We start from the raw sequence: 13,869 nt of genomic DNA on the forward strand, positions 1-13,869 counted from the left end.
ATCCATAGATCACCCTCTACACTAGACCCAGAAAGGACAACACCAAGGAATATAATAGCCAAATTCAAGAGCTTCCAAGTAAAAGAAAAGATCTTATAAGAAGCCAGAAAGAGACAATTCAAATATCAAGGAGCACCAATCAGGATCACATAGGATCTGGCAGCCTCCACGCTAAAAGACCGCAAGGCTTGGAATATGATATTCAGAAAGGCAAGAGAGCTGGGCCTGCAACCACAGATGAACTACACATCAAAATTGACTATATACTTCCAGGGGAAAGTATGGGCATTCAACAAAATTGAAGATTTCCAAGTATTTGCACAGAAAAGACCAGGACTAAATGGAAAATTTGGTATCCAACCACAAAAATTGAGAGAAACATGAAAAGGTAAATAAGAAACAGAGAGGAAAGAAAGAAAACTCATGATTTTTAAATTTGCCTTTTTAAGGGCCTCAGTAAGATCTAATTATCTGTATTCCTATGTGGAGAAATGCTATGTATAATTCTCTGTAGTGAACTCTCTTCACTATTATAGTATTCACTATTATAGTAATCAGAAGAATAATTCACAGGGAGAGGGTGGAATACTAAATGGTCTAAAATGACATGGGGGGGTGGGAAAGAGGGGGGTAAATAGTAGGGGACACCAAGAGAAACTTGAGAGAATAAGAAAAATAGGATATTCTATTACACACAAAGAGGGCATGGGAAGGAGAGGTGACAAATACTATTATAAGAAGGAGAGGAAGAGAGCATTAAGAGGTAGTATTTAAACCTTACTCTCAGTGTAATCAACCCAGAGAGGGAAGAATACCTATACTATCCATTGGGATATAAAACTCTTATCTAACCCTACTGAGAAAGTCAGAAGGGATAAACCAAGGTGAGCAGGGGAGTGGGGAGGTCAAAAAAAGGAGGGGAGAAGAAGGGGGAGGGAATCCATTAGGCCTTTAAAAACAAAAAGAGGGGAATAATAAGGGAGGGAGTGGAAAGGGAAGTTAATCAAGGGAGGGGATAAGGGATAGTGGCTTAATAGTAAACCACTGGTTTAAAAGGAAATAGTTTAAGAAGAAGGGGTAGGAATAGGGGAGGATTCGAAAATGTCAGCAAATACACAACTTATAATTATAACCCTGAATGTGAATGGGATGAACTTGCTCATAAAACGGAAGCAAATAGCAGAGTGGATTAGAAACCAAAATCCTACCATATGTTGTCTACAAGAAACACATATGAGGCAGGTGAACATACACAAGTTTAAGGTTCAGGGCTTTAGCAAAATCTTTTGGGCATCAAATGAGAAAAAGAAGGCAGGAGTGGCTATTATGATTTCTGACAAAACCAAAGTAAAAATACATATGATTAAAAAAGACAGGGAAGGTCATTACATCCTGATTAAAGGCAGTATAAACAATGAGGAAATAACACTGCTCAATATGTATGCACGAAGTGGCATAGCATCCAAATTCATAAAGGAGAAACTGGCAGAGCTCAAGAAGGAAATAGATAGTAAAACCATACTAGTGGGAGATCTAAATATTCCTCTTTCAGATCTAGATAAATCAAACCAAAAAATAAATAAGAAAGAGTTAAGAGAGGTGAATGAAGTCCTAGAAAAATTAGATCTAATTGATATGTGGAGAAAAATAAATAGGGACAAAAAGGAATACACCTTTTTTCTGCTGCACATGGTACATTCACAAAGATTGACCATGTAATAGGGCATAGAATCATTGCAAACAAATGCAAAAGAGCAGAAATAATAATTGTAACCTTCTCAGATCATAATGCAATAAAAATAATAATTAGTAAGGGTACCTGGACAGGCAAATCAAAAACTAATTGGAAATTAAATAATATGATTCTCCAAAACCAATTAGTCAAAGAAGAAATCATAGAAACAATCAACAATTTCATTGAAGAGAATGACAATGATGAGATATCCTACCAAACTCTGTGGGATACGGCCAAGGCAGTACTCAGGGGGAAATTTATATCCTTAAGTGCATATATTAACAAATTAAGGAGGGCAGAGATTAATGAATTGGGCATGCAACTCAAAAAATTAGAAAGTGAGCAAATTAAAAATCCCGAGATGAAAACTAAATTAGAAATACTTAAAATCAAGAGAGAAATTAATAAAATTGAAAGTAAAAGAACTATTGAATTAATAAATAAGACTAGAAGCTGGTATCTTGAAAAAACAGATAAAATAGACAAAGTACTGGTCAATCTAATAAAAAAAAAAAGGAAAGAAGAAAACCAAATTGACAGTATCAAAGATGAAAAGGGAGACCTCACCTCTAATGAAGAGGAAACTAAGACAATCATTAAAAACTATTTCGCCCAATTATATGGCAATAAATATAACAGTTTAGGAGATATGGATGAATATTTACAAAAATATAAACTGCATAGATTAACAGCAGAAGATATAGAATACCTAAACAATCCCATATCAGAAAAAGAAATTGAACAAGCCATCAAAGAACTCCCTAAGAAAAAATCGCCAGGACCTGATGGATTCACAAATGAATTCTATCAGATATTCAAAGACCAACTAATTCCAATACTATACAAATTATTTGATATGATAAGCAAAGAAGGAGTCCTACCAAATTCCTTCTATGACACAAATATGGTACTGATCCCAAAGCCAGGTAGACCAAAAACAGAGAAAGAAAACTATAGACCAATCTCCCTAATGAACATAGATGTAAAAATCTTAAATAGAATATTAGCAAAGAGACTCCAGCAAGTAATTAAGAAGATCATCCACCATGATCAGGTGGGATTTATACCAAGAATGCAAGGATGGTTCAACATTAGGAAAACCATCCACATAATTGACCATATCAACAGTCTAACAAACGAAAATCACATGATTATCTCAATAGATGCTGAAAAAGCCTTTTTCAAAATACAGCATCCATTCCTATTGAAAACACTGAAAAGTATAGGAATAGAAGGACCCTTCCTAAAAATAATAAACAGTAATTGCCTAAAACCATCAACAAGCATCATATGCAATGGGGATAAATTAGAAGCCTTCCCAATAAGATCAGGAGTAAAACAAGGATGCCCATTATCACCTCTATTATTCAACATAGTACTAGAAACACTAGCAGTAGCAATTAGAGAAGAAAAATAAATTGAAGGTATCAAAATAGGCAATGAGGAGACTAAGCTATCACTCTTTGCAGATGATATGATGGTATACTTAAAAATCCTAGAGAATCAACTAAGAAGCTTGTAGAAATAATCAACAACTTTAGCAAAGTTGCAGGATACAAAATAAATGCACATAAATCATCAGCATTTCTATACATTTCCAGCACATTAGAGCAGCAAGAGGTAGAAAGAGAAACACAATTTAAAATCACCCTAGACAATATAAAATACTTAGGAATCTATCTACCAAAACAAACACAGCAATTATACGAAAACAACTACAAAACACTTTCCAAACAAATAAAAGTGGATCTAAACAATTGGAAAGCCATTGATTGCTCATGGGTAGGACGAGCTAACATAATAAAAATGACCATTCTACACAAATTAATTTACCTATTTAGCGCCATAACTATCAAACTACCAAAAAACTTTTTTACTGAATTAGGAAAAACTATAACAAATTTCATTTGGAATAACAAAAGATCAAGAATATCAAGGGAAATAATGAAAGAAAATGTGAAGGAAGGGGGCCTCGCAGTAGCAGATATTAAACTATACTATAAAGCAGCAGTCATAAAAACAATATGGTACTGGCTAAGAGATAGAAGGGAGTATCAGTGGAATAGACTTGGGGTAAGTGACATCAGCAAGACAGTGCATGATAAACCCAAAGAGCCCAACTTTTGGGACAAAAATCCACTATTTGACCAAAACTGCTGGGAAATTTGGAAAACAATATGGGAGAGATTAGGTTTAGATCAACATCTCACACCCTACACCAAGATAAATTCAGAATGGGTGAATGACTTGAATATAAAGAGGGAAACTATAAATAAGTTAAGTGAAAACAGAATAGTATACCTGTCATCTCTGGGAAAGGAAAGACTTTAAAACCAAGCAAGAGTTAGAGAAAATTATAAAATGTAAATTAAATGGTTTTGATTATATTAAATTAAAAAGATTTTGTACAAACAAAAACAATGTAGTCAAAAAAAGAAGGGAAACAACAAATTGGGAAAAAATCTTTATAAGGAAAAACTCTGACAGGGGTCTAATTACTCAAATACACAAGGAGTTAAAGCAATTGTATAAAAAATCAAGCCATTCCCCAGTTGATAAATGGGCAAGAGACATGAATAGGCAATTTTCAGGTAAAGAAATCAAAAGTATCAATAAGCACATGAGAAAGTGTTCTAAATCTCTAATAATTAGAGAAATACAAATCAAAACAACTCTGAGGTATCACCTCACACCTAGCAGATTGGCTAAAATGAAAGAAGGGGAGAGTAATGAATGCTGGAGGGGATGTAGCCAAATTGGGACATTAATGCATTGCTGGTGGAGTTGTGAACTGATCCAACCATTGTGGCTGGCAATTTGGAGTCATGCTCAAAGGGTTATAAAAAAATGCCTTCCCTTTGATCTAGTCATACCATTGTTGGGTTTGTATCCCAAAGAGATAATAAATAGACTTGTACGAAAGTATTTATAGCTGTACTTTTTGTGGTAGCAAAAAACTGGAAAAGGAGGTTATGACCTTCCATTGGGGAATGGCTGAACAAATTATGGTATATGCTGGTGATGGAATACTATTGTGCTAAAAGGAATAATAAACTGGAGGAGTTCCAGGTGAACTGGAAAGACCTCCAGGAACTGATGTAGAGCGAAAGGAGCAGAGCCAGAAGAACATTGTACACAGAGACTGATATACTATGGTAAAATGGAATGCAATGGACTTCTGTACCAGCAGCAATGCAATGACCCAGGACAGCTCTGAAGGATTTATGGTAAAGAACGCTGCCCACATTCAGAGGAAGGACTGCAGGAGAGGAAACATATAAGAAAAACAATTGCTTGAATGCATGGGTTGGGGTGGACATGATTGGGGATGTAGACTCGAAACTACCACACCAATGCAACTAACAACAATTTGGAAATAGGTCTTGATCAAGGACACATGACAAAACCAGTGGAAATGTGGGTCGGCCATGGGTGGGGGGGTAAAGGGGGGTAAAGGGGAAAGTAGGAGCATGAATCATGTAACCATGTTAAAAATGAAAAATAATAAAAAAAAATCTCTGAAAAAAAGAAGTTTAAGGATAGGTAAGAATAGGTAATAAGGTTGAGAATAGGATCCCTAAATCTAAGAGAGTTCTAATTTATCCAAATCCCAAACTACGACTCCTCACAAGTTTCTTCTCCCTGGGGTCCCAGCCTACTCTGATCTCCTTAAATCTACCACTAAAACTCGAAATCCATACTAAATCAATCTATGCTAATTTGTGAATAACCTTATATAAGTCTTAAGTTACTGTCTCCTGGTAATTTCAGCTTACTCCTCCAACTGTTAATTCTTTCTGGGCTCTGTAGGCTTCTCAGCCTAGTCAAGTTTCTCGGCCTAGTAGGCCTCAAAACCTAGCAGGCTTCTGGGCCTAGCCACTGTGCAGCCACACAGAAAAAACAGTCTTTTACTTCTTTTCTGTTGGTCTTCTCCAACTATTCCCAACTCTCCAACTTTTCCATTCTCTAAATTGCCACTCAGGTTTCCAGATTTTCCCAGAGAGCCAAGTTTCCAGAATTCTTCAAGTCAGGTACACAGCTAGGAGTGCAAGTTGACAGTTGGAATCCCACAACACCAACTCCTCAGAACTCCTACAGGAACCTTTCTCCAAGATTCTAAGCTAGGCTTAAGGAAAAGCTCCTTCTAGCAGTTTTACTCCGTCCTTGTCCTTATCTTGCTAAATCCAAATCTTAAATATCCTAATATCAGCCATGCTAATTCTTGATCCTTCTGCAACTTTTCACACATCTGTTCTCTACCTGGATATTCTTTCCTCCCACAGGTTCAGAGACATCATATTTTCCTTACTGTTTTCCTGTGTCTTAACTGTTCCTCCTCTGTCTCCTTTCCCCAAAATTATAAGGAAGAGGTTTCCTAGAATTCTGTCTTTTGTCCTCTTCTTTCTCCTCTTTATTTTTTCTTCCTTGGCAGTCTTACTCATCTTGGGGAAGTCATAGCTTTGAGGGGAATGGTTCTGGCCTCTGTTGGGAGATAAGGTTTGTAAGGGCCAGAAATGTAAGAGGTAAAAATAAAAGGATTGGACTAAATTTATCAGAGTGTGGTCACCAGGAATTAATTCCAAATGATTTTTTAGTAATTTATTTATAAGATAGAGGGAAAGAGTGAAGGAAGAGAAATGAGAAAGAGGGCAGAATAAGAAATCTAGCTTAATGAGCTAGACTATGTGCTCAAGCCCTGGCTTCACTCTGGCAGGGCTCCAGGAGCCCCAGCCAGAGGGCCTTAGGAGTCAATTAAACAAGGGTTTTAGCCATAAGACCTCCAAAACAAGGGGCCTCTTCAGAGCTCCAGAACAAGTCAAGGAAGAATCAGCCTTTTTTCATTCACCCATGTGGTATTCCTAATAGAAATAGAAAGCAGCCCTCAGCTGGTGCTCCTCCAGGGTCAAGATCAAGGTGAAAGACCTCCTCACAGGAAGTTCTTGCCACTTATAAAGACTCTTCCTTTCATCACTTTATGTGTGTTCCTCCCACTTTATGTGTACCAATTGCAGCTAAAGCTTTGCTTAGGACTGACCAGGGGACAGTCAGTCGATTTTGATTCGTCACCCACTATCGCCCACATGGGTCAGAGACCTCCCCCACTTAAGGATAAGTGGGGTATATAGGCTTCTGGTGATTAAATCTAAAAATGGGCAAGGGAGAGTTAATCCTGTCTTCACAGGTTTTGATGTATAATGACAGGTAGTAGAATATATTTAGGTACCTTTGAGAAGTCTCAGAGTTTTCTTTTATAGTTGTGGAGCTATCTTACCTTAACCCCCTACCCTATTCTATTTGATATTTCAGTGGTCCCAGGGGGACTTAACTCATTAGATAAATAGGGAATTATTGTATTCCTTAGGATAGCCTGGAGTTCTGGTTTTGCTGATTAGTAAGCAATTAATTCTGCCAATATTCACTTCCTGTGACAGCTGGGTGGCAAAGTGGGTAAGAGTACTGAACTTGGAATCAGAAAGACATCATCTTCCTGTGTAAATGGAATTAGCTCATCCTCATTTAATCTTTAGACCAGTGATTCCCAAAGTGGGCGCTACCGCCCCCTGGTGGGTGCTGCAGCGATCCAGGTGAGCAGTGATGGCCACAGGTGCATTTATCTTTCCTATTAATTGCTATTAAAATTTTTAAGAAATTGATTTCCAGGGGGCTAATTTATATTTTTTCCGGAAAGGGTGCAGTAGGCCAAAAAAGTTTGGGAACCACTGCTTTAGACTTAACCACCAGGAATAATGTCACTCCATCCAACTTAGAATTAAATGGGGAGGGGGGGGGGAGGTCTGTGACCCACATGTGATAGTAAGTGACAAATCAAAAAACAAGTGACAGCCACCTGGGCAGACCAAAACAGAGTTGAGGCTGCCATTTGTCCACGTGAAACTGGAGGTGGACGGAGGAAGTGACGAAAACTTCTATCTTTTAAATATGATGGTAACTTCCTTTGAGGGGCTTTTCATGCTTTGAACTTGGCATTGAAGGAGCTCAGTGAGGCCTCAGACTGCTTCCCTTTAATTGTCACATGGGTAAGTTAGGCTGACTCTCTTTCTCTTCCCTTGGCCTTTCTGGAGGCTCTAGCCTCAGGGAGGCCTCTCTTCTTAGAGGAGGCCTTGTGGCTAGAAGCCTTATTTAATTAATCTCTGTGCCCCCTCTGCTGGGGCCTCAGAAACCTCCCTGATTCGGGCCTCTGGTCCAGGCCAGAGTTTCTCTCATTTTCCCTACCTTCAACCTTCCTAATTGTAAATAAACCACCATAAAAGTCATCCTGACTTGGGTCTCTTTTATTTTGGAATTGAATAATTGATCCCTGGCAACCAAACGTTAAATATCCAGTCCAACCATAATCTTCCCATTTTCCCCTTTTACATTCCCAGTTTCATCTCTGGCCTCAGACACTAGTTATTTAGCCCTAGGAAAGTCACTTAACTCTATTTGCCTCAGTTTCCATGCCTGTAATAGAAAACCATTCCAGCATCTTTGCCAGGGAGACCCCAAATAGGGTCACAAAGAGTTGGACATGACTGAAAACAGCTTGTCCCTTTCAACTTTTTTTGGCCACAGATGTGAGTAAGACTAAGTGTTCCAACTTTTTTACTGGCTTTAAATCCTGCTTTCCTGAGTTCTGAGATAGATAGAAGCTTATAAACGTATTGGGCTACAGTTAAGAACTCTTAGGCTTCATTTTAACGTAAAAGCACATGGTAAATAGGCACTGACTTTTCTCACAAAGTTTTTGTTTTTGGTATAGCCTGGACCATCTAATGCAGGCCAGGATGTAAGATGGTTTTAGCTCAGGGACCTTAAGATGTTGTTGCATTCTAATAAGGGAGACAAATGAGCAAACTTGGAACTAACTTAAATTTAAAATGGTCAGAATACATTTAGGAGAAATGGGGCTAATTGATGGATCGTGGTAGTTTATTGATTGTTTAACTATTATACTTTCAGTCCTTCCTCACCCCAGTGCATTAATGTAGTTATGAAATGTACTGAGGCAGCATGGGGTAGTGGCTAGAGAGTGGATTTTGGATTCAGGAAGACCTGAAGGTTGAAAGTTCATAACTAGGTTCTGAGACACATTGACTCTATGACCCTTGATTTAAAAAAACAAAACAAAACAAAACAAAAAAAACTCTTCACCTCTTAGAATTCTAGGCAATTCTCTAGGACTTTAAGTTTCAAAATAGTCACTGATTTCCATTGGTAGAAGGAGTTTCTTCACTATGAGTTCCTAATGAAATCATAAGTCTATGCCATATAACTGGCCAGCAGTTGCAAGATATTCTTGTATGGGTTGAGCAGCTGAAAGGGAAGCTAGGGACTGAAGGAATATGGGTGGAAGGGTTTAAAGATTAAGGTAGGGAGGACATAAAATAGACACAGAGACACAGGATTCTTTAGCATAAGGTCCAGCCTATTGGGCCCTGCTCTGATGGTGAAAGAACACCTCTCTTGAAGTCAGACAGGTGAACTGGATTTTATTGAGGTTTCAAGGAATGGGGATGTGGGATAATTAATCAAACTGGTAACATGGCAGAAAAATAGCATCGTATCGGTAATCAACAACAAGATAAAAGAGCCATATCCCAAGACATCTTTAATTCTTTCATGATTCGTTCATACCTGGAACCCTTCATGCCATAAAACTCCTCACCTTCATATTTATATTATTCTTAGAATCAGGAAAGACCATAGTGATCATCTAGTTCTCCTTTTTTTGTCTACTATTTAAAATTCATTTTTTGTTTTATTAACAGAATTTATTTACAGGTGTCTCAGCCTCTCCCTCCCCTCCCCATATCATAAAAGGCATCATCTGGGGAGGTGTGTGTGTGTGTGTGTGTGTGTGTGTGTGTGTGTGTGTGTGTGTGTAAATTTGTTTTTCGGGTTTCCATTTTTCAGTTCATTCTTTGGAGGTTTAACATTCTCAATTTATTCTCTAAGCATTAAATCTGTAGCTATATATAATGTTCTCATGGTTCTACTTATTTTGCTGTTCATTATCCTGAGTAGTTCCTTCCAAGTTTTTAAATTCTGCTTATTGTTTCTTGTGATACAGTAGTATTCCATCTTAAACATATGCCACAATTTGTTTAGCCATTCCCCAGTTGATGGGCATACCCTCAATTTCCAGTACTTTGCTACCATGAAGAGAGACATTATAAATATTTTGGAATTGTAATAAATAGATAGTGCAGCTGATAATAGAGGAGCTGGTGGTATAAGTGAGTCATCTGGGCCTGGGAGCCTGAAACTACAGTAGCAGGTGATTTGAGACTGTCAGTGATGTGTAACCTGAGCTGTGATGCCCAGTCAGTCTCGCTGCTACCTAGAGGCTCCTTTAAGGTGGAGAGTAAGCAGAACTCAACAGGAAGTGAAGCTCACACACTTCCTGGATACAATGGATGCTTGCCCAGTACTTCCTTTAAAGTCAACTGGTTGATATTCTCCCCTTTCCTCAGCCCCTTAGCCCAATATGATGTTATAATAACTACAGAAACTCACAGTTCAGGCTAAGGGTTTATTTTAACACAGAAGGGAAAACTGAGGTAAGAGGGTTTAGGGCTCTTGAGAGGCTGTTGCTAGGGGTGACTGGCAAGTGTTGGCTATGGACCTGGAAGGTAAGGTTAGGCTGAGGGAACCAGCCCTCAGCCAGAGATAATCTGACACTGCCCTAATGTTGTTAATTGGAACAGGGGTGTCCCTGTTGCTAGGCTACTCTAATCTAAATCCTGCCCACTTTCCACAACCCAAACCTCCCTTCAACCTCCCTTCAACCTCCCGGGGTCCCCAAGGGGAAGTCAGGGGTAGCTGGGTGTCTGGGTAAGGTCAAGGAAATCAGAACCCCCAGGTTGGGTTTGCAGGGGTTTTTATAGTCCCAGCTCAAACTGTCAGCTCCTGGGACTGGCACCTGCCAGGCCAGAGTTCCATTCTCCTAACTGACAGGATTGCCTAGGGTAATTTTGCAAATGCAAGAGATCTTGCATAAATCCTGCATTACAGAACATATAGGTTCTTTCCCTTTTTCCCTGATCTAGTTGGGAAACAGAACTAATGATGATATTGCTGAGTCTAAGGGCATATAATTTTATAACTATTTTAGTGTAATTCTAGTTTAACTCTTGAGAAATGAATCTCTTCCATAAGATATCTGACAAATGCTCAGCCAGTCTCTTGAAACATTTCCCATGATTCCTAAATGTGTGACTGTTCTATTATTTATAATTATTAGAGTTTGCATCTCAAGAAGCTATAAATGTTGTCATTTGTACTTTTAAAAAAAGTCGCAATTTTGTTCTTCTTAAATCTAGACTTAAGGAGTTGTAATAGTCATGCAGGATGGGAGGAGAGGAGGGGAAAGTGCATTTAAATGCCATCTTCTTTGTGCTAGACACTATGCTAGTTCTTTAAAAATATGTCATTTGATCCTCACAACAACTCTATGAGGTAGGTGGTAATGTCACCACTTTGCAGTTAGGGGAACTAAAGCAAATGAAAGTTATTTGACTTGCCCAGGGTTACACAACTAGTAAGTATCTGAGGCTGGATTTGAATTTAGGTTTTTCTGACTGCTGGTGCAACACTATCTACTCCACCACCTTGCTGCTCTGGCAGTTGGATGTCAGTCAATGGATTTCTTCTTTGCTGTTGTTACTACAGATCCAGTTCTCCTCTGCCTTCTCATTGAAATTTGACTCTTCATGAATCCCTTGCTTATAAAGTAGATCTTGGGTGCACATTAGTCATGACTTCTTCTTTTAATTGCAGAAATGTGCTGAAATTATTGTGGCTCACCTTGGGTATTTGAATTATACTCAGTATACTGTCATCGTGGGATTTGAGGACATGAAATCTCTGAAGATCCACATCAAAGATGTGAACTTCACAGTAAGTGTGCCAGTGTAGTACAAATCCCCAACTAGTTCCACTATCCTCTGTAGCATCTTTTGTAGTATTGAACAATTGACAGTGTCTGAATTGAGTTTTATTCCACCTGACCCCCAAATCAAGTAGTAAGGGCACTTTCCAGCATAACTATAAATTCTCAAGTGCTATATATATAAAACACCAAATCAAATAGGACATTGAAGAGGCAGCATTAGCAAAAGAAGCTTTGGTTCCTTGAGTTGAAGTGTAGTGTAGGAAGGGAAGGATTATAAATTTCAGAGGAAGGAAACAAAGACTATTAAGTAAGCACTCTCCTAAATGCTGGGCATATGATTACAAACAAAAAGAAAAACAAGACTACACACAAAGGGAGCCGAAAAGGGCATGTATGATTGGGGCTGGCGTGGAGTGGTTGAGAGGACATGGGATGGAAATGAAAGTATCCAGTGTACCCAGAATGAGAACATATTTATGAAGTCTGAAAGTCAAGAATGAGGCCAGGAGGGGAATGAAGGGCAGCTTGGGTTCCTCTGCAAAGTGGAGACACTCACAAGTGGGAGAAGGGAATGGGCCTTACAGAGTAATATTCCAAACTAAAAGGACTCCTGGGGTGTTTAGATATTACTGGATGAGGAGGCCTTGGAAGTTCCACTATGAGACAGTGGCAGAGGCCGAGTTGCAGAGTTCAGAAGCCAAGAAAAATATACTGTGTTTTTTCTAGATATTCCTTTGAGATCTATTTACTTCCCCTTAAATTATGGTGTTTCCCTGTTGAAATCTCTGAGTGAGAAAATTAGGAAATTTGATCTGCAAGTAGCTCTGAGCTTATGTTGGCAGCAGCTCTTGAGGGAAGCTTAATTGACTCCCATGGTGGCCTCTGTGGCTTTCTTATTCAGGGCAGAATCTCTGAAGGTTAGATAAAAGCATTTGGAGAGCTGTGCATAGCAATTAACTTATTTATTCCTTGAGGTAGGGTTTTCCACTCATCCTTCTTGGGGATTCCCACCATTATCCCCAGAAGGATACAATTAGACCAAGAAGATTTTGTGTTGGGGGTAGTGATGGGGTGGAATGGCTTAAAATTTGAAGTAAAATGGTGACTTCAAAAATATTTAATGGCACAATGAAATGAGCTGGTTTTCTTCCCTCAAAGAGTAAAATGTGAAGCCTTTCCTACAGCTTTCAAATGGTAAAGGGGCTTTGAAGCAGACACTGGCAAGTTGACTGACACCTCTCAGGATTTAACCCAAAATATCTGAAATCTAAGTATTCCATGGAAAAATATTCATTATTTCCAAAATAATCTTTGAAGTTCAAAAGTAAAAAACAGAAAATCCATTTCCAGCACAGAAAGGACTATTTCTAATTTCCAGTCATGACTCTAATATTAATGAGTTGTGTGATCCAAAGCCAATTATTTAACCTTGTAAAGCAAGTCCCTTCCATTTCCAACATCCTTTGACTTTGGACAGCTGAGTGAGGACCTCAATTGTATTCCATGGAGCTGTGATGATGCACTCTGGTGCCCACAGCCCATGTGAACACAGGTAACTAGCTGTTCCCTGTGCATTAATCTTGCAGCCTCCCTGCTGAGAAAGGAGGACACACTATTCCCAGGTCTTGGACACAAGCAAACATGCCACTGAGGTGCAGTGCTCAGGGACCCAAAGGAACTCAACTTAGACTGACTATTCCCGTTACTAATGAAGCTCCTGTTACTGGGAAGTTAGATGGGAGGAAAAATAATATTAAAGTTCAGAATGATGGGAAAGAGGTGGTAGTATCTCTGAAATGTGTAATAAGGGCAGTTCCCAGGACAGTACCAATACCACTCCTCCCAAAAGGTTTTTCCTCCTGCCTTTCTTCTCCTTCCCCCTTTGCTGTCCCTTTCCTTTTCCTTCCTATATTTCTCCATTAAGTGAGCCCAGCATTTTAGGGCTTGTCAAACCCAAAGTTTGCACCTGTCACTTGACTTGTGAAAGCAGGATGGATGTAAAACCTTTAGATGGTTGCCTGCTCCTGAGAGAGGAAGATTTTTACCTTACTTTTCCCGTATTTCTTTGGATGGGAGAATTTGATTTTCCTAAGAAATGTGAAACTAAGCACCTCTAGAGAAAGTCCATGGTAACTAATGGAGGCCTTTCTCTCATTTACTAAGTATTGGTGACTTCCTCAATGGTCTTATGACTATAATAAGATAGTTCTTGCCCTTGTGTTGGTATAGCTCAGATGCA

The 13,869-nt window shown here is 38.9% G+C and overlaps 1 protein-coding gene across 3 annotated transcripts in view; it reads left to right on the top strand.

The window, feature by feature from the left end:
• TMEM181 (transmembrane protein 181) overlaps positions 1-13,869 on the top strand; it is a 128,696-nt gene that overhangs the window by 88,012 nt on the left and 26,815 nt on the right. For 2 of the 3 annotated variants that reach the window (XM_044671784.1, XM_044671786.1), the window contains one exon: positions 11,516-11,635. In XM_044671784.1, coding sequence (XP_044527719.1) covers positions 11,516-11,635 — 120 coding nt within the window. Of the gene's footprint in view, positions 1-5,737; positions 5,762-11,515; positions 11,636-13,869 lie in introns of all 3 variants that reach the window. The other variant, XM_044671785.1, reaches the window with a different exon arrangement.

This window comes from Gracilinanus agilis, chromosome 4 (genome assembly GCF_016433145.1).
Source record: "Gracilinanus agilis isolate LMUSP501 chromosome 4, AgileGrace, whole genome shotgun sequence".
NCBI classification, from domain to species: Eukaryota; Metazoa; Chordata; class Mammalia; order Didelphimorphia; family Didelphidae; genus Gracilinanus; species Gracilinanus agilis.